The sequence below is a fragment of the Falco punctatus genome (genome assembly GCF_963210335.1).
Source record: "Falco punctatus genome assembly, chromosome: 7".
In the NCBI taxonomy this organism is placed as follows: domain Eukaryota; kingdom Metazoa; phylum Chordata; class Aves; order Falconiformes; family Falconidae; genus Falco; species Falco punctatus.
This window is the reverse complement of record NC_137587.1, coordinates 57000159-57027292: the sequence shown is the minus strand read 5'-3', so window position 1 is coordinate 57027292 and position 27134 is coordinate 57000159. Positions and strand designations below refer to the sequence as shown.

Below are 27134 nucleotides of genomic sequence, written 5' to 3'. Positions count from 1 at the left end.
GCTGGGTGCCTGAAAAGATGTTTGTGTCTATTTGACCAAGTTCAATAATTTCTTTTTCATGTAAAAAAAACAAAGCGAAATTCTAGCATGTTGCTTTATGAAAGAAAAATATGCATAAATGCAAATATAATATCCTGGGCTTTTAAAAGAGCAAATTCATCTATCTTAACATGTGCAAACAACTGCAGGACTTTAAGCAACAAGTGCATTCTGAGATTTGTATTTTAGAACTACCAGATTGCACAGGAGTTCAGCCTCATTTTAAAGAGACTGAGTCAGGGCTCCTGTGAAAAACAGGTTAGGAAATTAGAATATAGTAAATATCTATAAGGTAATTAATACTTAATTTAAATTTGTAGCTATGCTATCCTTTTAACTCGGGAATTTAATTGAACATAATATGGTGAATTTTTGAAATTCAGGTATGTGCCTGTATTATAAAATAAATTAAGACTGCCTGTCATGCTTGCTTTGTGCATTAGATCTGTGTAGCTCTTATGAGAGCAGAAGGCTGTCAGCTGATATGACATTACCCAAATGAAGGAACGTATCTGTCAAGTTAGAAAATATTCAGATAACAATTTGCAGAAGAAGCGAATTTTAAGGTCAAAAACTACTTACAGTTTCAAATCTATTAAATCCTGACATCCTTCTTCTTCAGCCTTCACTTGCCATGATCATGGTGCCACAGTACTTCAGTATGCGCCTAAACACCAGCTGCTGATTTCTGGAGGCAGGAAGGGATACGTCTGCATCTTTGATATCAGGCAGAGGCAAATCCTTTACACCTTCCAAGCGCATGAATCTGCCGTTAAGGCCCTTGCACTGGATCCTTCTGAGGACTATTTTGTCACGGGCTCAGCAGAAGGTAACATGAAGGTAAGGAAGGTCTCGAGGCGCTCAGCCATATAGGAGAGCGTTCAGCTGATATTGATGTCAGTTGATCAGCACGCTGTAAATAGCCAGATGAATGCAATAACAAAACAAAAACAAACCCCAAAAACCCAAACCTACATTTGATCTATGCGATGTTTGCCTTACAACGTGTAGAAAGTTTATAATTTAAACTTCAGTATACTAATACCCTTCTAAAGCAAGTAGGTTTAGTTCTTTGCTAAAGATTAAACAGTCTTTTTAAAGCTACGTGACTGAACTTGAAGTGCATTATTTTGAAATCTTGACTTTTCTCTCTTAAAAATGTCCTGGTTTTGCCTTTGGCTGTCTCTCTTTGGAACGCAGGGGGCGCTCAGCAACTTCAGTATTGTGTAAAGTTTCTGTAGCGCCAGGTTCTGTTTGTTCTCTGATACTGTACCCCCATGCAGCTACTGAGATGTTACAGTAGCAAGGAACAACAACCAAAAAAACCAACACGGAAATACAGTCCGTGTTTTAAAGGGCTTATTTCCTGAATACTAAAGGAAAGAAATAGAAGGAGATGGCAGAGAGAAGGTGGGAGCAGGTTTTTTCCTTTTGGCCAGACCGCATACTGTTGTGTGGGCTTTCTGTGCCTCTGCACGCTTTGTGGCCCGGTCCTGATGGGGGCTCCTGCAACTAGGGACACAGCAGGCAGCTCAGCCAGCCGTGCCACTGCTCTCGTTAATTACACAGCTTATGCTCAGCAGCATTCCTTAGCAGGAAAGCTTTTCCAGCTGCTGGAAAGCTGACAAGAGTTATCTCTGATAAAAATGCAACCTGTCAATTTCTGCAGCTTTCGGGAGGGGGGGGGGAGGGCATCCTGGGAGGGGCACTATTGACCAGGGGACACAGGGCAGCATCACCAGGCCATGTACCAGCTGGTCCACATCAAGGCAGCGTCTTGCTGTCTGGCCTGTGCTTCTGCAGGAGCCTCTCAAGACTCTTGGACTTGTTGCAATTGTTGCTAATTGACAACAAAAAATACCTTTTCTCTTTGAGTAGGGTTTAGAGCAGCCAGCAATGTGGAACAGAAAAAAACACAAATCCTAATTTTAATCTCCTTTTGTCATTTGTCATTCTTTTGATACAGGTGTGGAGACTGACTGGCTATAATTTAATTCATTCATTTAAAAATGAGCACGCTAAGCAGTCCATTTTCAGAAATATCGGTGCTGGTGTCACGCAGATTGAAACTGTGCAAGGCAATCGTATCTTCTCCTGTGGAGCAGACGGCACACTGAAAATGCGGGTTCTTCCCAGTGCTTTCAATGTACCTTCAGGCATTTTTGACATTCTGTAGCATTGTGAGCTAATCCTGTTTTTATATAATGTCCATTTAAGTAGCTAAAAACACAGTGATACCCACTGTGGAAAGGAAATGTCGTTTCCTTTCAAAGCAGTTACTGCAGCATTAAGTATGATGGGGAAAGATTAAAAAAAAAATAAACAAACACAAACCACTTTTTCAACAGGTGTGTTTTGAGTATGCCCACAAGGATCACCAGGGTGGAAATGCACGACTGTAAAAATAAAGAATTAAACCCAGCACAGTCAGGCTTAGATGGGGTTATCGCTCAGTAACTCTCAACTGCGTTTAGTAAGTGTATTGTAAAGATTCTGACCAGCTGTCAGTCACTTAACAAGCACTGTGGCTCTACAAGTCAGTAAGCATTTCTGATGTGATTCTGATTATTTTTATTCAATTTTCCCACTACCTGAAGCATGTGTACAACTCCTCATTGTAAAATAGTTTAGTTTTAATTAAGGGTACTCAGTGTATTTGATTTTCATAAGAAAGTGTAATGGATGCAAATGCTGTGGAACGTGCAATCAAGAATGTACTGTGAGACATGTATCATTTTATGTGGAGATATTTTTTTTCCCAGTTAGTATTAATACACACTTGATACTGTAACTTGCACATCAACACATTTTTAAATGCAATGGGGTTTAATTTGCACACTATTGTCCTTTCCTTCTGACAACTCCATTTTCTATTGGACACCTGCCTTTACTTTAGGAATGTACTGTAAGCACTAAGTGTTTGTAGTGAAGACATCCACGAATTCTAACCAGCTTTTAGTTTTGAAATTCATTTATCCAGAAAATAACTTCATTAAATGAAGCTGTTAAGAGAATACCAATGGAACGTATAATGCCACATTTCAGATGAATGTCAGGCTTTATGTGGCCAGCTAGTAAATAGTGGATAAAACTGGTAATTGAATTATTACCACAGTATATTGTATAAACTATGCAGAGTTCAATATTGTTTGCTTGTAATATAACTAGCTACTGTTGTCGGATGTATTTTTCTGTTGTAAACAAAAAACATGTTCTTAAGAGACTGGAACGGATGTCTGCATATTTAAATGTTAACAAACTGTCTTATTCCTCCAATGAAAATTTTGATGTCTGTGCTGTGTTGTAAAATATACTAGAATAAAAAGCACCTTTCTCCAAAGGTGATTTTAAATTGCAGGCTGTGATGTAGGAGAAGTATGAAAAGAAAGATGAGTAAATGTCATTGTTTAGTTTTCCCTTTGTAAGTTAAATAAATTACTTTTATTTCAGGGAATGGTCCATTCCAGAACTCCTCCTTATGTTTAAATTAATTTAACTAAACCTGCGTGGGCTGATGGGATAGTGCCGGAGCGAGCTGAACCGTGACCTCACACCGTGCCGAGCTGAAGGCCGAGGAGCTGTTTGCATTTTATTGTAGCTGCCCTAGCAGCGCCGAAGGGTAACAGCTCAGCCCCCTCCCCCCCCCCAGGCAGCTGCAAGAAGCCAGCCTGGCTCTGCCCCAGCCCAGGGAGGCCAAGAGGCAGAACGCACTGCCCTGCCTTCTCCGAGCGCTGAGCCAAGTGCTTCAACAGTGACATTCAGAAACGTAACACGATTTAAGATAAGCCAGAGGTGACAGTTTCTATAATGTGCCCTAAACTGTATAAATTAAACTATATCTATAATATATATACAGTTATAACTTCAACTGTATACTGCTGAGCTTGCTTTTTAGCCAAAGAATCTACTTTATTAGTACCATCATTCAATTTTTAAAAACACAACACAACCCTAAACCTACTACCCCCCCGCCAAAAGACCCCCACCCCACAGAGGCAGTAGCAGAACCACATACAAAACCATTGCTCTGTATAGATGTATATGCTAGTGTGAAGTATTAATTATGCTTTTTTATTTCGCGCTGCATCTCTCTCCTTAGCATGCCAGGCCTGAGTCCTGGCCTTAGTGAAACCAGCACATGTGCTGGGGAGAGCGTGCAGCCGGGCCCAGTCATGGCTGTATCACACGCTGCAGCAGAGGTATTTTTCCAGCACATTTGCAAGACAAGGTTCTGCAGGTATAGATGTTCCCAAATCCATTAATCCCTTCAAGGTGCCTGGATGTCACAGAGGGGTATTAAGTTCAAGGTTTCGTTGACACTGTGCTTCTAAATATTTGAATGAGCTCTGTGAACTTTACCAGTACACACAGGCAGCTTGGAAATGCAGGTAGGGGGTTTTCTGAGATCGTGATTCTGAACATAGCTACACAAAGCAACAGTAGGGATTTATGTTTTGATGTTCAAATCAGACATCTGAAATAATAACAACCAGAACAAAAGCCAAAAGTTGCTATTTCTCACCTCTGGCTCTCAAAAATTTGGATGTGAATGTGCAATCTCTGAATTAACAACAAATTGTCACTAAGCACCCCGATGAGTGCATGAATTCCTGCTCAAGGTATTTTGTAATTCTAAGAATAACAGCAAAAAAAGTGAACCCTTCATTTCATGGTTTCACTTGGATGGAGGAACATGGGGAGCTTTTTTTTTTAGAAACAGAACTTAATATAATTAAGCGTAGTCATAAACAAGTTAAGTGGTATAGTTTACATAGCAGTGAGGGGCAAGGAAGAGTGCAGCAACACAAGCACTGTTAAAAAGGGAATTTTAATCACAAATTTTACATCTTCAATTCTATACCTTGTTACTTTTCTTCCCACAATCCATTTACTAAACACAACTTCATGTATATTCAATATTTAGTAACGCCGTTATTCCCATTTTCCTTGTACTCGGGCTGGATTTTGCTTTTCATTTTGAAACAGTTCACTGGACTTGCCAAATTTTGAAGCTTTCTGCTTTTCTTCTATTTAAACAACTATTTCCATCCCCATGATTTTTAACAGCTGTCTATTTTTGTCCAAAAAGAAATGTTCATCGGTGGAAAAGTATTAAGTGACAAAAGTATATGTACACAAAAGTTCGTTATTTAGGCGTTTATCCTAGATCATAATCACTGAGTAGAAAATGACTGCAGATAAGATGATTGCAACTGAAAGTTATAAATAGTCCTTGCTGAGCACATGACCATGGAATAATCAATGTACATTAGATATAATTATCGGCTGAACAACAGGGGGAAAACAAAAGCCAAGTCTGTGCTAACCACGTGCCAGCTGCAATCCTGAACAGCTATTCTTTTAAGAAGATGAGAACGGCCTGTCTAATTGAAGTGTGTTTATACAAAGGCACCTGATCGCCCTTTTAGGCACACTCCAAACCACCATCAGTGAACAGAAATATAACGAGAGACCCCCATGTGTTTATCGTATCGCTTTAAATAATCTGTTTAGTCAAACAAGGCTCCCATACCTGACATTTTAAAATATATTCATCTGCCAAAATGTACAGGGTATATCATTAAGCTCCCGTTCTCCCACGTGTACAAATTCTTATCTCTTAGACTGTAGGAAAGCATAGCAAGAACAGACTGCGAAGACCGTAACTCAAACCTCGCATCAATCGGCTGCTCCTTCAGTAAATCAAAAGCAAAGCTGACCGTCGTGTCCTTGGTGTCGGTGACGTACAGAACGCCACACGCTATGAATGCGTTCCCAGCCTTGGACTTCGGGTACGTGGTATTGATATGCCGAATGACTGAAAACGTTTCTTCATCAACATGTGCTACTATAATATTTTCATCAGTGCTTGAGGCATATATAATCCAAAGCCCCTTCTCATCCACTGCTACGTTGAAATACGTCTTCGAGTTAGAAAAGAGGTAGTTACGACCATGGTATAAGGCATTTTCAATTAGCAGTGTGCCCAGCGACGCTTTGTCAAGCCCAAGTCTGAAATGAGATAAAGTATTCGGTACGTTGTATTAAAACGTCATGTTTACACGCGCTGGGTGGTTGAAGCAATTCAGAGTGCGTTATTACAGATAGAAGTATTGTTGAAAATACTTGGGTTCAAGGACCATTCTGATGTCTTTTAAGTATTCCACTCAACGCACCTTCCAAAACGCTGGGAGAAAATTCCAAATTAATAACCGACCTAAAAGGTGCACGAGAACCTGAACTCCCTTCAGTAGGTTTCACTTTATTTAGTCTACGAGCTTTATTATCACTGGGATGAAAGAAGCAACTGAAGGGAACGGGTATGAAAAAGAATCAGATACCAGGTGAAGGCCCAACTTGTGAAATGAGAGCTGTGCAGAAGTTTGCTTTCTACTAGGTGGGAACTAAAGGGAGAAAATGGGATTGACCAAACCAGCATGAATTCTGGGCAGGTTCACCTAAACTTACAGTTCCTCTTTTTAAAACAGTTCAGATAATGCAGTGATTTGCTCAAGTAAACATCAAAGGAATAAAAATTCCACGTCTGCAGAGCCAAAATTCTGACCTCGTGCTGGCCTCTGAATGTCTCATCTCTTACGTATAAAATTGGTTTTATTCCTTGAAATTCCTTAATGGCATGATAGTCTGAGGACAGCAGCATTGAGCAGCTAGACTGAGTTCCTCTACTAGTCTGAGAGGGTCATCAGCTACTATCAAGACACATTTTCGCTTGGCATTTAATCACTGAGTAACGCAGCGCTTTAGCAGAGGCAGAGAGAGGATGCTTTATCCTAAGTAATGCCTTCTGTAACGAAGCACATCTCATCCTCTGACTTCCATCCAGCCGTATAGCTCTGTTCCTCGAATAGAGGAAAAACATTACTCAATACAGGAATCTGCTGCAGTTACAAGAGTGCTCCGAAATGCCCAGTTTAATGACAGGCACATTTCAGATCTAGGAATTTACAATAGAAGGAAGATAATGGAGGAATAATTTTTCTGTGGGAGAGGTGCTGATAGCATATACTGGAAAAATCACCATAAGAAAAGTCAAGAGTAACTGTAACTAGATGATTCCCCCCCAGCTTTTGTAAAATTCATGTCTGCAGCAACTCCACATTCCAGCAGCATGTGTGTAATAAAAGAAAAAAAAGGCTTCAAAGCTGGAGATCTCTGAGAAACATGTGCCAACCCAGTTCATCTGATAGTCGATTCACATCTGTAAATAACCTTGCGCAAGGGCGAGAAGGACAGCCCTTAGCAGGAGCAGTCACATCGAAGTGCAGATTTTCAGGGTTTTTTCTATAAAAAAAAGCCAAGATAAAAAGCATCTCAAGATTCATTAGAAACGTGCAAGATCTACAAGACAGAACACCTTGTCTTCCTCTTTTGTGTGGAAACCCTGAAAGGAGCAGAAAAGTGTGGTCTCATTCCTGAGGTTCTGTCCAGTCCCCCACTCAAGGACAGTCTGGCCTGGAACTCCAAATTGTTCAGGAATTCCTTAATCCTCTGGCACCTTGGGGTAAATGACACAATATAGTGTAGTATTTTCATCAGCTACAGGGAACTCAACTACAAACACTTTTCTGATCACTAAGGTAAGTGCAGTCAACCGTAAGTATCAGAGGTGGGAAAGCATGTTATGAAACAAGGGAAGAATGCAGGAAGCAGTCATAATAACAGGGATCCGACCATCATGAGAAAACCTGCCAAAGGTCAGACAAACCTAGTTTTACCAGCTTTTAAATATGACAGGAAACTCCTTTTCAATATTTTTTCAACATTTGCAAAATGAACCAGCCAGGTCCTCACCTGTTTTTCCCATTACATCAATACAAAGACTCCCAGAAACTTTTCTCTGGTCCAAAAGTAAGGACTTCGCTATCACAGAATTCACAGTGTCTCGTTCCACCTGTGCTGAAGGTAAATAATCTTTGAGGGAATCACTGAAAAGAACGGCCACGTCTCAGCAACTTCGTAGGTTTTGAAAATTCCACTTGTGTTCATCTGTACACGAAGGCATTTCCCAATTAACAGTACCCAAGCAAAGGTGAGGAACCTCTGTCCTACCACTGTGTGTGATCACAGAAATGGTCTTTTACCGATGTGTAAACGAAAAGCCCTAAAGGTATTTAAAGGAGGTTGCCAAAAAGTGAGCTTGTCTTTGGCAGAACAAATACTGTAGAACCCAAGCAGCTTGCTCACATTCCTTGGCATCCAAAAGAATATAGGAAGGCAGCACTCACACCTGCTGGGGAATAGACATCAAAGTACAGTGATGTTCTTGGCTCAGACATCAGAGCCGTGTAAGAGAACTTGAAAGCAGATGCAATCTTTGACTTGCCCTTGGACTGTCTGTCTTCGGCCCTTCCCACAAGATGAGATTTTGAGTTTGATTTGTATTGTCTCTGTCCTCAGTAGAAACTGAAGAAATAGAGACATAATTCCCAGTTCCGACGCAGGGAGATACACTGGGAGAGCTGTAGGGACTTCTTATCGCAAGCGAATCAAACAGTGGGATCACTCCTCCGTCTGGGAATGTGCAATTCACCAGGTCGCCATGTCCTCAGCTGGTGCCTTCGCGCATTCCTCTGCACGAGCAGCCCCAGCTCACCCCCTCCCAGCTCCGAACAGCGCTAGCCAAGGGCAAAGCCTGTGCACCAATCCAGCAAGGAGCTCGGCAAAGTCAAGTTCTACAAGTGGGCTGCAGTCACATAACCACTCATCCACGTCCCCCAGACTGCAGCTGAACCAATTCTTACTCTGATGCAGGTAGATGCACAGCTTATTTTTTTTAAATCAAATACTTTGTGCTGACCCCCAGACTCCTTAGCCAGTTTCCATTTGTTTCTCGCAGTTACAAACGCAGCAAAGAATCCAAGTGCAAGAAGACCCACAGCAATGTAGCGTATAATAGAAACCCACTGGACCCCAGGGTAGCCAAAAGAAAAACCCGTTCATCTGGGGGCCCAGTTCTCCTACCACGTAGTAACTACTCACTTAAGACAGAGCTGAACAATGCTTAAAGAACTGACTGTCACAGCAGAGTAATGGACCTGGACTACCCTCCCAGTTCCCCTCCTTCTACAGCACCTGCACAACAGATGGAAGGCCAGTGGCCCGCATTTTAGTTACAGATTGGAAAGAATTAGTTGTTTGTTCTGGAAAGAGTTCTGAACCATTCCCCCGTTCTTCCTGCTCTAGACAGGACCAAAAAGAAACATAAAATGGTACAAGGAAAGTGGTCTGCTTCACCTCTGTCACTCTAACCCGTCTCCCCTCCTTCCACAGCATCCCTTGCCTTAAGCCAGCTGTTTGACTTACTTCAAAATGACATTGGTTCCTCCCTTTTGATAGTACAGATGATTGTTTTGTACTGCATGACCACATCCATGAAAGAATCCTGTGATGTTAATGGTCCTGTAGCTGTCATTCAGCAAGGCGTTGGAATTCTCATATTCTTTTATAGAGTTTCCTAAACGAAGGGGAAAACATGAAAAAAAAAGGGCTATTATTTAGTTCGTCTAATTTTGAACTTTTTACCCTAAAATTCAGTCTCCACTGAAGATCAATCTCAATCAAATATCTGACAGACAACGACTGTATTTGTGTTTTCACTGATTCAACTTGCTAGTACATGATAAAGCAGTCAGAGACACACACGCACAAAAAATATACCTATAGAGTTAGTGTCCAAGATCCTGCTTCCAACAGACCTGATGGGCCCTAATCCTGAACACAGTTGGTAAATAGACAGAAATATTCCCTTTTTCCACTTAGGTCCTGGAAATTTTCCTGCACAAAATGTAGCTTGTGCAGCATCCGATTCATTTTCACGGCTAGCTAAAGGAAAAGGCAAAAAACTCCTAGCTACAATTTAAGGAAGTAAAGTCATAGGAAACCGTTGAAATAAAAGAGTAAAAAGGCATGAACAACAGGCACTTAAACTTGCATTGGTTAAAAAAACCCTAAAATTTTCAAAATCTGATGTTGACTCTGAGAATGCCTAAAGATACTGCAAATGTCTATAACCACATGTATCGTCAAGTATTACACAGGTAATAGAAAACACTCTGACAAAAAGATGTGGGTAAAAAACCCTATTGTACTTGATTAGAAATATTGGTCTAGGTTGAAGCAATTCAGAAAGCAAAGTTAGTGTAACAACTGATTTTTTGATCAGTGACCACTACTAGCGTACCTGAAAAATGCATGGTAAGCCAAATCCTTTCATCGCTTACGTTTGCGGGTTCCCGCATCCACGTCCCAAACGTTTGCTGTACACTGACAAAGTGAACAGGACTTCCTACAGATGTTATAACACATTCTAGTAGAAAAAAAACCAAAAAACACATGTCCATTATCTGTGACATTAAACCAGTAAGTAACAGTTAGTTGTGCTCTGTAGCAGGTTACCAGCTTTTTTTGAAGGACCAGGGGTTCTGTCTTCAGTTTTTCCAGCCAGGGTATCGTCATTCGGTACAGCACCTGTCTCCCCTAAAGTTGAGAGGGAAAGGATAAAACACATCGTTTTTCTTTATTTGACGTGACAGAAGTGCCCATCAGTGACTCTAGTAAAATGAAGGATTAACAACTGGGATTCCGTTTCATCTGGGAAAAAAGGCTTAGGTTGGTCTGGTCAAAAAATGAGATAAAAAAAGACTTGCTCTCACTTCTGCTAAGGAAATGAAGTATCCAGGCTGGTTTGTTTCCTTAAAGTTGTCAGGCTGACAGTCAACCAAGTAAATAATTTTGCTCAACAGATTTAATTCCTTAGCTGTGAATTTCTGAGTAGCTGCTTAGGCAGAGTCGTCCCTTTCCTTAGATAACTGAGACAGCTGGCAGCTGCCTGATCCAGCAGTAATACCAAAAATGCTTTCCTGGGAAGGAGCAGTGACTGATCTCAGAAGCTCCGTGCCCAAATCGACATCCACCAGCAGAGAGGGTGTATTCTGCAGGCAACACTGGAACTTTTGTTTGTGCTGTTAATGCCCCAGACAGCAATAAAGTACTAACGCAGACACTGTGTACGTAATGCTTAGGAACGCAGGCCAGTCATCCATGCCATTAAAGGAGCAATATGAAAGACTTGAGGGAAATAATGCACTGTATTGTTTACACACCGAGCAATGGTTCACGTTTAGGAACAAACACCTGGAAACATTTTTCCCTGTCACTCAACAATTTAAAGAGTAACTAGTTGGATTTCCTCTTAGCTTTTACTGTTGAAACAATGCCTGAATGAAATTATTTATGGACCTTTTCCTCTAAACCTGGATACCTCTTCTGCCTCTAAAACAATGTGACACGTTTCAATTTGCTTAGAATGAATAACCAGAGAGAACGGTTCTCAGCTCTTTGCTGAAGATATCCTGACTTCATTGCAGCCTTATTTCCCAATTCCATTCTTAACTTTCATCTCCTTACGCATTTCACACTGCTCGACATGCAGGCTGCAAATTCTTTTGGACATGCATTTTCATGGCTTCCTTCCAACCTCTTCTGGGACTTCCAGGGCTATGATGAAGTTTAAACGAGATATGAAATAACTATCAAGTAATGCTGAAAGGGTACTGTGACATTCAGGAAAGAAAGGAAAAATTACACTGCATTGCTGTTTTCTCCTTTAGATTGTATCATCTCGTTAACGCAGAAGGAAACTACTACAAGACACAGCAAGAACACCACATATTTCTCCTACCCATTTATCTAGGACATTTGGTGATACGACATTGAAAGCTTGTAAGTGATCGCAGCATATCTCCAAAATAAGGCTGAGTCAATCCAACCACAGGAAGATGAATGCCTATAGCTAGAATCTAGCGATACTTCTAGATCCTTTTGCAGCTTCTGACCTCAAAATATTGTCAAAATATCTCACAAAAGGAATATCCTCAGGGCAAGTTATAAGTTGCAATGCACAATTTAATTTTCTTGGGCCGAGTCTAATGGATAGTTTACTGAATGAACAGTTCCCTATACAGTAGTTTATCTAAGACCATAGAACAGTCAAGGCCCAGGTCAGTGTTTGCAGCGAAGCTGAGTGCACTATTTGCATTTGAGAATATCTGCAGTACCCTCTGAGGACGTTCAGCTGCATGAAACAGAAAGTTCCTAAGATTAAAAAGAGAGTTTTCAATCACAGACTCCTAGTGAAACTTTCACTGCTTTCTTTCCATCAAAAAAAAAGATAAATATCCTACTGATTCCTACAATAAAATATTCCAGCTGAGAGCTAATGGAGTTTACAAGACATTAAAACTATTGATTTGGTCTGTCTGGGGAGGGTGGGAAGGATGGAGCGAGGCAATGTGGAGCAGGGATGTGTTGTTTCTTTTATAATTAGCTAATCGTACCATTGAGAACAAACATACCTCAGCTTCCAACTAATTATTCTCTTCTCTTAAAGAAATAGTTTTACCTGATTCAAAATTCAATTTAAAGAAATCATTCTTGTATTCTTGTTTAATAAGTTAATTACAGTTGTAAATCAGCATGTGTATTCTCTTTTTCAAAGGGATATACATATTTTATAACAAAAGCTATTTCATTCTTTGAATTTTGGTAATAAGATCTCACAGCCTACTGACTCATAAAATGTAAGTGCTCATTGAGGAAGATCTCCACAGAGTTATTTGAGCATAACTCTCATTTGCACACTGGGACTTATAATCCATCAGAAATCCATCAGATAGCTTATCCTCCACAGCACTTCACTCTGCTCCAACACTTGAAAAGAGGCTACCTGAGTAAATGGTCCAATTATGTCTTGTACAACAGTTCATGCATTTCTGAATTTTAAATGGAATGAGATTTCTACTCCAGCTATGTACTTCCCATTGTAAGGAGGCTCTTTGGGCTCTGTTCTGACACTTCAATACCCAGAATCTCTTGATTGAGGTTCTTAAATGCTACTACAATTACATGCTATATTAAAAATAAGGAGCGGAAATAATTGATATATGTTCCACCCACTATGAAATATTCGCTGGTTAAGAGCATTTATAATAATTATTACCAAAAAAAGATTTTTCATCTCAGCAAACTGCAGAATGATGGTGACATAAAAACGTATCACCCTGATAAGGGTGAGACATACAAATTGCTCTGCTAGTTTCACACTTAATAACCACACAAAGTTCTTGTGCTCCTTCCTTTCAGCGTGCCTATCAAGAAACTAAAGTCCCAATTACAGAAGAAACCCCACTTTAGCAAACACTCTCGCAGATAACTTTCTTCTTTTCCAGAAATGTGAAAGATTAGTAACTGAGATATCCTTTGCTGTTCTTTCATAGGATCACTCTGACCTCTCTGAAGACAGGCGTCTCAGCTGGGAGGAAAATTCATCCCAGAACTGTAAGGGTAGCGACGGTAACCGAGAGCCACGACCGTAAGGAGCACACCATCTCCAATGCCATGCCACTCAGGGGTACAGGACAAGGACAGCCAGACCTGCTATGTAGATCCAAAACCACAAGTTTCCTTCCTTTCTCAAGCTGGAGTAATCAAGAAGTACATCGCTGTTCTTGCACCAGCTTCTCTTTGCTTTCTTTCCATAATCAACTAATACCTTGGACCAAAACTTCCCAGTTATCACAACATCACAGTGTTTGTAGAACCCACGTTCCTCAGCATCCAGATCACCAGCTCCCCTCCCCTTCCACTGCTAATTCTGCATTGGCCAAAATGAAGGCTCTCCTCTGCCAGTATGTAGTAAGTGATTTGAAATGCAAGTCTCAAAACCAGGTATTTTTTTTAGAGACACAGTTTTCAGGGACGTATGATAACATTTTTGGCCAAAATATTCAGAAGTCCAGCAACTTCAGACACACATCTTGAAATAATTTTAAAACAAGGCTGCTGATTTTCACAACAAAATGAGTAAGAACATCCTTCATTTCCAAGCACCAGCTTTCCCAGCTGCACCCATCCCCCCTGCCCCCACGTGCCTGAACTGGCACCGAAAAGCCTTTAGAAAAATCAAACCGTCATTTAACACTTCTAATTCAGAACAGAATTGTTTAGAGCATTAGAGAGATCGAGGATCACAGAGATTACATTTTCTTTTCAATGTTGCTGAAAATGATGTTGATTACAAAAGTTGCAAATACTTTTTTCACATAGTCTCAATGTTCCTGTTAACCTCTTAGAAGTTACTCCCACTCAAACAGGCAAAAAGAAATTCAAGCCTATCTGAAATAATCCCATTTAAAATTATTTTTCTATGATAAATATAAATGCCTATAAAAATATAGTAATAAATGTGTTTACTATAGAATATAGAATATTAATTTAGTCTCTGGTATCTCATTGACACCAACACTTTCTTCCACAAAGTATTTAGCTATTATTGATATATTTAAATCCATATAAACTTCAGGCATGGAAAAATACGCTCGATAGGCTATATCTGTCAATGTATTTACAAAATACACTGTTCAGGATAGCAGAGTACATCCAGCCAGTCACCTGGTAGAGGAGGGGATAAATGCCAACTAACTTTATACATGCTCCACACAGCAGAGGCAGCACTCATGAAAAAATACACATGGGCACATGCATACACACACACGGATTCTATCCGAGGCACAATTTTAATCTATTTCAGAAAAAGATGTTCTAAAACATGGACAGAATTGTGACATGAACACTGAGGTGTTTTTTTCAACAATCCACAATACCAAGTTAAATCTATGAGGATTTACTAGTATCCAGCACAACGGAAAATCATGCCAGAGATCTCTCATGGCAAATTCTTAATTACGTCAGCACTCTAATCAGTGACTTTAATAAAAAAAAGTGTGACAGGTGCTACACTTCAGCATACGCTCTATGGCATGGCAGTCTGGATACTCATATTTTGGTTCTAACAGGTTCTGTCATGCAATTTGCAGCCACAGTCTGAAGGGAGTCTAGTCTGTCTTTAATTTTTCTTTTCTAAATATTACAATTAGTCATATATATCTCACCAACACAGCTACAGTGAAGGAAAAAAAAGTGGCTCATGATCCACTCGTCATTTGGGATACAGTAATGATAAACAGCAACAACAGAAAAGAACTCAATCTCATCCTGCTCCAAAACTTACATTTTCAAATGGATGCAAAGTCTCAGAGAACTCTTTTGTATTCCTCTAGCTTTTAAAAGTCTTAGCTAGTTCAAGGGGCTTCAATTCTGCCAATGACCAGGCATTTCATTTTGTAGAATACAGTGAGATGGAGCCTGATTAACAGGTGTTATATCTACACGTAAAATCAAAATTTAGCATTTAAAACCTAAACATTTCAACTGCTTTTCTCTTACTTTCCAAATATACCTCATCTAACAGAAAACGCCATGTGTAATACTTTGCTCAAGCATTAGCAAAGCACAATTAAAAGACTAATACTATACTGGAGATAGCTTACTGCCTTATCCAAATTATAGTTCAGCAAAACACCTAAGCACACGCTCAGCTGTAAGTTTGTGCAGTTTTACTGACAGCAGCAAAATTAAACACATGCTTACTGTTTGGTAAGACTTGGAGCAATGACTTTAATCTTCAATCAGTTTGTAATACTAAGAAGAACAGTGGAAAGAACTGACCTGTGCATTTGCTGCTGTAGATGTTGTCCTGCAGCTGTGCTTTACATTTACCTTTACGTTTTCCTGGAGGACCTGGGGGTCCAGGTGGTCCAGGGGGGCCTGGGGGTCCAGGTTCACCTTTTGCACCTATGTACAAAACAGAGTATAATGTCACAGGCCCTGCAGGCAACAGGCAACCTGCAGATAACTCTATGTGTCCACACGATGGACTTTGAGAGATCTCCAAAACAACCTCTCTCTTCTCAAGAAGTTTCTGCGTACAGAAATACGGTGCAATAAACAAACTGGGATGCTGCCTGTTAGAAGGTGAACCGCACAGAACTTCACAAGTTGTAAGACAAATGCAATGTATCTTTCTGGATTACAGGCATACTGGGGCATTACAAAGCACCATTGCCTTTTATTTACTGTATTCTAAGACCTCAACTTCAAGCGCTACAGTGCTATACCTTTATACAGCTTGTATTTGTGGCCGTTTCATGTATTCCTCAGTGGAAATCTGCCCCTTGTTTTCTAATAGAAAAACAACATTTCACTGCAAGAAAGAGCAGGGGGAGGTCAACTGTCTGGAAGTGTACTGGAAAGGGTGGAATTTATGTACACTTCAACACAAAGCCCAAGCAGAAAAGTCTTTGTCAAGACTTACATTAAAAAGCGAGCGTAATATCCTAGGGCAGAGCAATACTCAAACTTCACTGTGGGTAACATGTTTATGCTGGTTAGTCCTGCCCCTGCAGATTACATTCATGCTTCAGAAGCAGAGTTTATCTTTTTCTGTCAAGCACACTGTTGCAAGAGAACTCCTAAGAGCACTTCCTCCTACCTTCTAATATTACATCATTGTTTGCATCCCCTTTTTCACCCTTTGCTCCTCTTGCACCTTTTCCTCCTGGCATACCATCCTTGCCAGGTAAACCCATTTCTCCAGGTTCTCCTTTCTGTCCTTGATCACCTTTTGGTCCTGGTACACCTAGAAATAAAAAGCATGTCAGTACCAAGAACGCTTGTCCCAATATTAAACATTAATCAATGTATTTTTTTAATGCAAAACTTATTTACTCTAGTTGGTTGGTTTTTTCACCTGTATTTAACTGGGTAGCTGTAATTTGGTCTGATTTCAAAACAACATTGTAATCTAATATGAAGGGAAACTGTGTACAATCCGTCTGGTGCAAATAATACGTTCTTTACTTAGTGATCTCTGAGTTTTGATCATGAAATACACTGGGCCTCATTAACAACGGCTGGAGAATTTCTGGGCAACTAGGAATACTAAGGGAAGATGTGAAGTACTATATTTATTTCACATTTGTAAGATATTAAAGGGCACTTTTATGGTCCCTCCAGACTTTTTCTTAAAGCAATTACACACTAACATTACAGCATGCATTGCACTTTTAACATTTTCCACTGTCTCAACAGATCATAGACACAGCTACCTAGTAACATTCTCCCATGACTGCTGTAACACTCCCTCTACACTTGTTAGAAGCACGATCAGTCCACATTTTGCACTTGATCACTTAGTAAAGTAACATATTTGACAAGGTAGTCCTTTGTCCCGTGTGATTCAATTTTGCAATAAAGAAAACGATTATTTAGTTTTGCAATAAAGAAAACAACAGTGTGTTTGTACAACTGACACATCAAAACCTTGCACCCTCTACTTTTGTGACAGTTAGTATTTTCTTGCTTTAGGAGAGAGAAACATAACAGTTGTACAAACAGAAACGTCAATGTTCTTGCAGGTATAGGTTTTCAAATAAATTACATTTGTTAATACTTGAGAAGACAATGCTTGGTTTCCTATATATGGTTTTAATATTCAAATTGATTTCGTGAAATCAGAAACAGAATTACAGTTTTGGGGTGAAACCTGCAACATGTCTTGAGCACAACTGCCACCTGACTTTCTGAAGACTGGTTGTTACTTTCATCTCCAATTTTAAAAATTTGTGGAGAACACTGAAGCGACAGAACATGTAGTGTCTCAAGACACGGTACGCAATCGTTCCCCTTGTACCTGCCAGCAAGCCCACACAGCTAGGTGCAAAATCCAGAATAATAGATGGGCCACTACAAGTACCAAGCTGCTAACATCGGTCTGTCTACTCATCAACATACCCCTGCTCTTCTCTGCACCCTCTCAACTCTACCATTCTGATACCCTTCTGTCTCCTTACCCTCTTACCATGCAAGCCCACTGCTTTTTCACCCTGCCTTGAAAGCACCAGTTATCCATCCATGCTTGCACGTAGCTATTGTGCATCATTAACTCAGCGGATAAACTGGTTACTGTTTTACAGCCCCACAGTAGTTTGCAGGCTCAGGGTGCGGTAACTGCCTACCTGCTATCTCAGCCACTGCGCGCTGATCGGTCAAACCTAGCATGCCAGGGCTACCCCTGTGCTCTGCAGTCAGCCTTTGCCCTGGCCCATTCCTCGCCTGCTGATGAGCTGGACAGATAAGAGACGATGGCACTTCTGCTTCTGCTTCTCTCTGTTCTTAGCAGAAACATGGCATGGCAAAAGCAGTAAGGCCAAATAGTTTCTTGGGGGCTAAACACAGAACTGCCCCATGTGTGTCAGCTACATTAAAATAGTACCCTAGAGACCCCACTGCATTACCAAGTTTACTGGAGACTGAAAAAAAAAAAAAAGCTGCTCCAAGAGTTTCCAGCCTAAATGGACAACATAGAAAAGAAGCAAAATATGGAAATATACTGCTCCTGCCATAGTATTATGAATCTGGAACCAAAACTATGGTAACAGATAACAGCTTCTACCCACCCCCAAACTCTGGCTTTCTTTTTTTAAGACATCTGAAGTCAAAGGGCCATTATGTTGGCAGGTTGAGGGAATGGAAATATACCTACAATAACAGTATTCACTAGCAAGTTCAGAATACTGAGATTCAACTGGGTGCACGCCACAGCTTTAATCTATGTATACCATCTTCCTCACTGTGGAAGTAGTCTGGAGTAACCTTCCAAAGCTCGGTGTAAGATAATGAATGCTACAGAATTTTGCAACATGCAGCTTCTTTTTAAACATTGATACCCTTCCCCCTGTACAAAGCTCTGAAAGCAACTAAATCTGAATATAATAGTAAGAAAGGATTATTTTTTAAACAGCCACCAAAAAAATATATATACCTATTTTTCCTCTTTTTCCATTTATTCCTGGTTCTCCCTTTTGTCCTGGTATACCTGGGAGTCCATCTGATCCATTGTGGCCAGGCAGTCCATCAAGTCCAGGAGGCCCTGAACAAATCAAACAGCATAACTGAATTTTCACTGTTAAATGCAATTTATCCTTAAATCTACTATGTTTACGTATAGTATATTTATATGTGTATATATATTCCTTTGGCATACAAAATCCTCTAATTGGCCATTATGTTCTCCCTGCCAATTCTTACCAAAAAAAAAAAAAAAAAAGACCCAAGGAAAAAAAAACCAAACAAAACCCACCATCAAACCAAACTAAAAACACCCTGCCACAACAAACAAACAAACTATAAACCAAACTTAAAGGTAAGGTGCTTGTTTGCCCTGGCCTTAGCGTAAGAAAACTGACCGAAATGAATACTGCACACATTTTGCGCTAAGGCCAGCACAGATCAGCCTTTTGGATCCCACTTCAAGGTCAAACACAGTGGAACTCATCCTATTTCAGAATTTGGCAGTGACTATAACATCTTCCACAAGCCACATAAGCTTTAATATTGCTTGTGATGTTGGCAGGACTCATGTAGCACAAGAAAAGCATTACCTACTTGTTCAGAACACCATAGTGCCAAACCATGATCTGTCGATAGAGAAGACAATTGCTCCCTCTTCGTCACTATTTGAACCCCCACAAACAAAACGTGCCTGATACTTTTCTCATACAGAGAATTATTCTAAGCAGACCCACAGCTAACGAAGCACAGAAAGCAAGCAAGTAACTGTTCACATAGCCTAGCAACCACATGAGTGAGAACAGAAAGAGACAATTAAGTAAGAAACGAGGAAGAGTTATGGGGGAGTTGGGAGGATGGAATTAGTAACCACCATTTGCCAAGGAGGTGTTTTTAGTGTTGAATTATAGTATCAGTTTACTCGGGTTTATTTTTTATGTATATACACTCATCTTTTCAGCTAAATGCTACTTACGCTCCTAATTTCATCTGGCTTTGATCAAATATGTTTCAGTAAATGTGAAACTCTTCTATTCCCTCCACGGGAAAAGTATAACGTCTACAACCTCCCCCTTCTCAGAAGGGGCATGAGTTGACCCAAATACAAAAATGATAAAGGCGACAGGCATTCAACCCTCCCTCATTCTAATTAGCAATGGAAGTGTATTCTATTAAAGATACATTTCTCCATTTCAACATGTTGTACCAGCATCTGTTTCAATTACCCAAAAATGTTACCACAATTGTCTTACCTGGGGGACCTGGGGGGCCTACAACAAGAACAAGGAAAAGAATACAAGAAAGAAGAAATGGTGAGTTTAACCTAGCAAGAAAACAAAAAGCAATTCCAAATTTAATTGATTACCATCAGATCAGAACAGTAAATGGGGAGGAAAGCCCCTCAAATTTCAAAATGAACACCTATGGATTTAACTGCTTTGTATTATAAATAACTATTTGAGCATTAGCATAAAGTCAGACTCACTGGAAGAGTGTCCTTAAAAGTGATTACATATAATCATAACTTTTTGCAAATTTCATCTGATAATGGTTTGACAAACAACCACCTCTACAATGTAATCTCCCTGCCAGAGGCTAAGGTGCCTTTACAATGCCACGGATGCAAGGCATCTAGCACTCGGTACAATTCCGTACATGTGTTCTCCATATCCCATTATAGCAGAAGAAGAATAGCTTTGCAATACTGGTGAATGTCACAATTAAAAACCCTGTTGAAAAGACACGTTAAAAATACATGCTACACTTCTCTGCTTTACAGAGATTTCTTAGCAGTTCAGGATTCAAACTATTTAAATAGGAAAAAAAACACAAACCACCAAAACTCTATCATTCCTGTTAACTGTATCTAAATCACAATCAGGCTTTTCACATGTAATTGTTCTCCAGACTGGACCAAGCTCCCCACAGAACCTGGCTGGTGTATTAGAAATCAGACTTGCTCCTGTTATTCAGCAATATGTAATACAATAAAACCTATCTCACTCTGACTGAGTTCAGGTATGGGGCCTTAACTAGAAGAAAGCATAGCAGGCAAGAATGAAGCAACAGTAAACCAGAAAATGTTTCTGTAACAAGATCTATCTTATGTGAACTCCAATACACATTAAAAAAAAAAAACCACACACAAAAAAAAAACCCAACAAAACTTTGCAATTAAAGAACAAAATTAGTTCTGTGAACATTTTTATCCAGCCAACAAAGTACTATCTTCTTTTGACAAAACTCTCTACAACAGAAAATAACAGTAATTACCAGATTTCCCTAAAGATGACAGTTTTCAGCATTAATTAGCATTATGAGTAAAGCAAAAACCATTTTATAATACCATTACAGCAATTATCCCTTTTAATCAGTATAGGCAGTAACATCAGTTAACATCTTTCTGCCAATCTTCCAGTAAACCACCATCTTTTCCACGCTACAATGTTACGCCCATTAGTGCGCTCAATTACTTCCTCACCTCAAAAACTGAGGATCTTGATTACCTTTGTATGAGCATAAGACAAATAAGAAATGTGCTTGAAAAGGAGCAAATGTAGAGGCCTATAGCAGAGAAAGCCACTAACAGAGACAAAGTGTAATAGTGTCAAGAGAGTAAAAAGGTGCAGGAGGCACCAAGTAGTGTGAATTCAGAACTCTGGAGCCCAAAGAAACAAACTTCTAGGTCATCTGTAGTTCAGCCTCAGTTGAAATCAGAACTGATCTACAGTTTCAGAAGTAGTATTTAGCATCTGTGTATACTACAGTAATTCTCATTTATGTTGAAATCAGTTGAGCCAAACAGACCTTTTAGCAGTGTGAAAATACAAACCAGACAGCAAGTGAAGCGTCTTCTTAAACTCATAAAAAGCAGCTTATTTCTAATCTTCTCATTTCCAAAAAGAACACATGACTCTACTACAGACTTCAAAGCTGGATCACAGCCCTTATACTGGCTACGACCTAACATTCTCTTCACCAAATCACATAGAAAATTCTCACAGCTCCTCTTGTCCCAGCCATCAGCCGTTCCAGCTTCTCACTGGTGGCATGTGAAACCCAACGTCACATTACCGCGGTCCAATGCAGATGGGAACAAATACGTTGCTCATCTAAGTCCCACTACTCCACAGCAGTTACAATGGAAGCAAGTTTCTATATCCTATACATTCATCCCATAACAGCCTTGAAGTGTGGGGACATACACAAAAATACCAAAACTAAACCTCAACTAGCATTTTAAACATCCAATTCTCTAAGATTTGCTAATGAAATTACATGGGAAAGAAACAGCTCGAAGGAACGTCAACTGAGCTCCTTAAATTCCAGCATTTCTATTAAAAAGGTATAGATAAGTCCCTAAGTAGCACCTATTATCTTTTTTAAATAAATAATCCAATTGATATGTAAATTCTGATGGAGTAAATAGTATAGTTCTTTGATGTAGTCATTGACCTCAAGTTCTCTGAAAACACTGGAATTCTGTGCTCCTGAAGGTAACATAGGTGTAATGCTTAAGGCAGTAAACATACCTGTTAAGCATATCCCTTTTGTGCTGTTACATAAATCCACCATCACTCGGACCTAATATTGCAAAGAGAGTAAAGTTGAAAACAATCCATGCCACAAAAGTATCTACTTTACTTTGCCTATAGAAATAATTCCAAAAACAAAGATACAACCGGCCACTCTGTGCTTGTAAGAATAAACCATTTAGAACTACCTTAACACTGTGACAGCACCCATCTCTTCAGGCACCGATTCTCTCATGTCAATCTGTCAATATGCCTCATTTTAAACCTTACTGAAAATACGAAGAAAATATTGGGCAGACAACACTATACATCAAGTAGGCACTAAAGTTCACACATTACTGTAAAACATGTGCGGTTGTCCATGCACTGACTCTATTAGTGGAAGGTATTAAAAGCCAACATCATCCAATAAAAATTATGTTCAATTTTATTTTATATTCATATCAAAGGATGGATACTTTTCCAACATAGCACACCCAGTGAGAAAGATGACCTCTGTTCCAAGAAAGCATTTTCTTATCTTGGAATAAGCAAGATCTGTGGATTTGGAATGGACCTTTGTCCACTCGAAATACTTCATCCCAACACTGACAGACTTTATAAAAACCAAGATGGAAGAGACATTCATACAGATGCTTTTAATCTAGAATAGACTACAATTTATCAATTAAAGAGTCAGCTTTACAAAATACACGTGGTTCGGCTGGGCAAACATTCACATTACATGTCCGCATGCTGAGAGTCAACACTCTAAAAATGTTTTGCAACTCACCAAAACATCCAGCAGAAATGAGAATATTACAAACACAAGCACTGGAAGTGCCTCAGCCCTTTATGGGAAAGTCTAACGCTTATAGTCAGAAAAAGATCATCATTTCAGGGCTGTGCAATACATGATCATTAAAGAACTATTTACCCAGAGTTGCACATTTATTCATCTTTGTATAATAGCTCTATTTACAAATAATGCAATGCACTAGTCCCAAGACAGAACAAACAAGTGCAAGTGAATCCGAAAGGCAGACTTATGTTTAATCGTAGCAAGCTTATTTGCTATGGTCAATCTTATTTTTAAAATCAATGCATCATTATCTTCAAGTGACAAATGTAACTAACTCAAATAAAGGACAATTATTTTGATGGCACGTATTATTTTGCTGCAAAATCAAACTATATTTGACTCTGGATTTTAATTCTATCAGATACATATGGAGAATTTACTGGATTCCAGACTGTATTGGAACAGCTCTTACAGTTAGAGGTTTTGGACTCAATTAGCTGAGAAGAGCTAGCTGGTTTTAAATATCAGAATTTGCTTTTTCTCTTTCCCCTCATGCCCCTCAAACACACTTGACTTTACTCTGTGATTTGTGAAAAATACACATTCTCCATGTGTTCTCTAATTCAAACTGCATTTTAATCTGGATGGTTTTGTTGAGGTTGCTGAAGTGATTACAGCTTGCTTTGGGGCCCTCCAATTATCTCAGCAGCATTATTTTTACCAATCAGTGCAATTCAGGTGACAATTAAAAAACATGGCATTCAAGAAGCGAGTGCATTATAGCAAATAGCCTACAACAGAGCCTCCAGCTTAATTATGAAAGATGAGTACACCAGTCATCCAATCAGCCAGCATCACCTTTGCCATGAAGAAAAGCTACAGAGAAAAGTATTATTTAAATGCTAAAAGCTTAGTTTTCTCATGAGGGAAAGGTGAAAAAAAGAAGGGGAAAAAAAAAGACAACCTAAACTACGAAGAAGCTACTCAGATAATTAGATATCCATAAGCTACCACCTTTTGCACTGTCTTAAATCTCACTTTCAAACTTACTGGACTGTTACCCTCTCATCAGCCTATCTACACCATCACATTTGCCAATTTCCTATTTTTGTCCTCTTACAAAATAAATAGGTATATTTTATTATATGTATAAATAAACAAAAGGCCCAAAACAAAAAATATATTCACGTTATTTAACCTAAAATACGGGGTTTGATGCCTAAAGTTATTTCAAGAGTTCTTAAGCAGTGGCCACAAGAGCTCTATCCTGACCTTGTTGTGCAGAGCAGTAGGACACCGATACCTGCAGCACACGCCTGCAGAAATCTGTGCCTGCCCCACAGCAGAGATCCTGCTCAGACAAAACCTCCATTCAGGGCCCACATTCAGCAGAGGCTGGGATATCGTTCTAAGGCCCACCAGTGTAGCAGAGAACATCTCACCAACTATAAGGAACTTTGTCTCATGCTACAAAAAGTATTCAAGTCTTCGTTTTACATTAGTGGGAGTTAGATCCACAATACAAAAATGCAGGAGTGGGAGGGGAGGTTCTTGAAAATTTTTCTAAGGATTTTTTTCCCCTTGAGCAAGTGGGTCTGCACATAGTTACACAGTCTTCTGAGCAGCAACCAGGATGAAAAATACTTGATAGAAATTTTGTAAGAACAAAAAGGTACAAAAAGTCCCCAAGCAACGTCCTGCAAGGATACATCCATTTAAATGAAGCACACAGCAGCATCACAGTGGTGATTTACATGGAGGAGCTGCACAAGAGAATAGCCTTGCTGCATGCTGTTGAAGTATACACCGTAACACTTGGTGATATTTGGAGAGAGCAATAAAATTAATTTAATCCATACGTGCTACCTAATGACAGCAGAGCGGTGTATTTAACCGCCCCTGTGAAAACTATCTGGAAGTGCAGCTGCCACTGCTGGTTCAAGGCTGAACACCTAACAGCAAATAGCACTAACAGCGTCATAACTATCCCTGCCAGGATCTGAACCTCTTCCCCCCTAATTTTATTTGTGGATCCCTTAGACTCAAAGAACCACCCCATCGGATGGAACAAAATAAGCCCAAACACAAAGATGATTTCTTAAAAGAAAAAAGAAGAAGTTTTGACTGAGTGTTTTGATGAAAAGCTTAGATACAGCACACAAAAATATTCTGCAGGAGCAGCAATTTTTTTTAACATTACCTGATGCGAAAAAATCTAAAGAAAACACATTTCTTCCAATTTTTATGGCATATCTTTCTAGAAAGCCATTTAAGCTTTTTAATTTGAAATAAACCTGCTCAGAAACAGTAACTTGAGAATTATGGTTCAAAAAATAGCGATTTATATTCCACTTTGCCCTAAAATAATGTTTATTTCTCCCCCCCCCAATTACCACAGGGCTGAAATATATATTATTTGTGTTATTTTTAAAACCATTCTGACTTAAATGACCTTAGCTAAATATGATTAAATAAATAAGTAAAAATTATTATTTATTCTAAAACCGCAAACAACTACATTACTAAAACTCTAGGCTACAAACCCCTACATTCTACAACCTCATTAGCTCTATGTGTAAATGGCGATGCTATCGCTGGAAAATCATCATTGCAAGGGTTTATTAACAAAACTGCCAGCGGAACATTGCTGAAAAGGTAATTTCTGTCAGTATTTTTTTATTATTTAGTGAGGGTTACATCTAGTTACAGCAGGCAGAGCTGGAGCGAGCTCCCTGGGCGGGCTCAGGCCTTCCCGGGACAGGCCCTCGGCTCAGGTGGCCTCCAGAGCAGCATTTTTCTTGTATTTCTTCCGACTCAGAACTTAAAAGCTTTTCAATGGGACCAGAATGTTTCAACTCTATGGCCTGTCCAAGTGTTCAAGGGCACGGCCCAGCTGCTGCCCAGCAAGGCCGCTCCCGCCAGCGCAGGGCGGGCGCCCCGGCCGCTCCCCTCAGGCGCCCCGGCAGGGAGGCGGCTCCCCGCGGCCGGCCCGGCTGCTCCGCCGGGGAGCGGCCAGGCCCCCACGATACGGCCAGAGACACGCGTGGGCCGCCGCTGATGGCGCAGAGATTTAACGCCCTCGGAAGCTGGCAGGCGGGCTTTTTATTGCAACTCATCTTGGGGAAGTTCCTCAAGTCCACGGCACTAACGAGCGGCTCCGCTCCATCCCTCCGTGCGAGCGTCGCTGCAAGCGTGGCCCTAAGCCGCATGGCCCGCCGGCCGTGAGCGCCCCGGCACCGCGGGGGACGGCAGGAGCCGAGCGGCCCCGGGCGGCTGCCGCCGCAGCGGGAACATCCCGGCGAGGGGACGGTGCGCACCCAGCGCGCTCCTCGGGCCAGGCCTCGGCTCGGCGCGCCCCCCCCCCGCACCCGCTCCAGCCCCCGGGGCCACGGCCGTCCCCGGTGCCGGGCCCCCGGCCCTGCTGGGCCCTCCGTGGGCTGGGCCCGGTCCCCCCTCCCCGCCCCGCCGGGCCGGGCGCCTCCGCCCTACCGGCACCATGGAGTAGGTCATCATCATGAGCATCTCGTCGTTCTCGGCGCGCACGTGCCCGCGGGCGCGCTCCCCGCGGCGGCTCCGCTTGCTGCGGGGGGGCGCGGGGCCGGCCCCCAGCAGGTCCCGCACGGAGCCGTTGCCCGCGGCCGGCCGCGCCGCCTCCAGCTCCCGCAGCGCCGCGCCCAGCTCCCGCCACTGCGCCAGCAGGAAGAGCGTCCCGGCGGCGCTGAGCGCCGAGAGCAGCCCCACGGCCGCCAGCGCGCCCCGCAGCGCCCGCCCGCCCGCCGCCTCCATCGCTGCGGCCAGCTGCGCCCCGGCCCGCCGCCGGGGAGGGCTTTATGCCCCGCGCCCGGCGCCGTGGGCCGCCGGCTGGGCGGGGGGGAGTGGCGGCGCCGCCGGGAGCCGGGGAGAGCGGCAGGGGCTGGGGGCGAGGGGGGAGCGCCGCACGGGCAGCCCGGCCGCCCCCGCCCCGCTGCCGGCACCCCGGGCACGCCGCCCCCAGCACAGCCGGCGGGACGGGC

The 27134-nt window shown here is 41.3% G+C and overlaps 2 protein-coding genes across 3 annotated transcripts in view; one reads left to right on the top strand and one right to left on the bottom strand.

Moving 5' to 3' along the window:
- The window catches only part of DMXL2 (Dmx like 2), a 68656-nt gene extending 65158 nt beyond the window's left edge, over window positions 1-3498 (top strand). Inside the window, exons 45-46 of the mRNA XM_080394911.1 lie at window positions 662-879; window positions 2006-3498. Of these exons, the coding sequence (XP_080251037.1) occupies window positions 662-879; window positions 2006-2215 (428 nt within the window). The 3' untranslated portion in view covers window positions 2216-3498. The remainder of the gene's footprint in view (window positions 1-661; window positions 880-2005) is intronic.
- Window positions 3499-4848: 1350 nt separating this feature from the next.
- On the bottom strand, window positions 4849-26936 carry GLDN (gliomedin). 2 transcript variants are annotated; one of them, XM_080394912.1, is made up of 10 exons: window positions 26611-26936; window positions 22338-22389; window positions 20058-20075; window positions 18779-18886; window positions 16448-16594; window positions 15625-15750; window positions 10456-10536; window positions 10241-10366; window positions 9364-9514; window positions 4849-6051 (listed from the first exon to the last, which is right to left on the bottom strand). In XM_080394912.1, the coding sequence occupies exons 1-10, from the start codon at window positions 26905-26907 to the stop codon at window positions 5592-5594; spliced, it is 1566 nt and encodes a 521-aa protein (XP_080251038.1). In that variant the 5' UTR covers window positions 26908-26936; the 3' UTR covers window positions 4849-5591. The 2 variants fall into 2 exon arrangements, with proteins under 2 accessions (XP_080251038.1, XP_080251039.1); XM_080394913.1 differs by lacking the exon at window positions 20058-20075.
- Window positions 26937-27134: the final 198 nt, after the last annotated feature.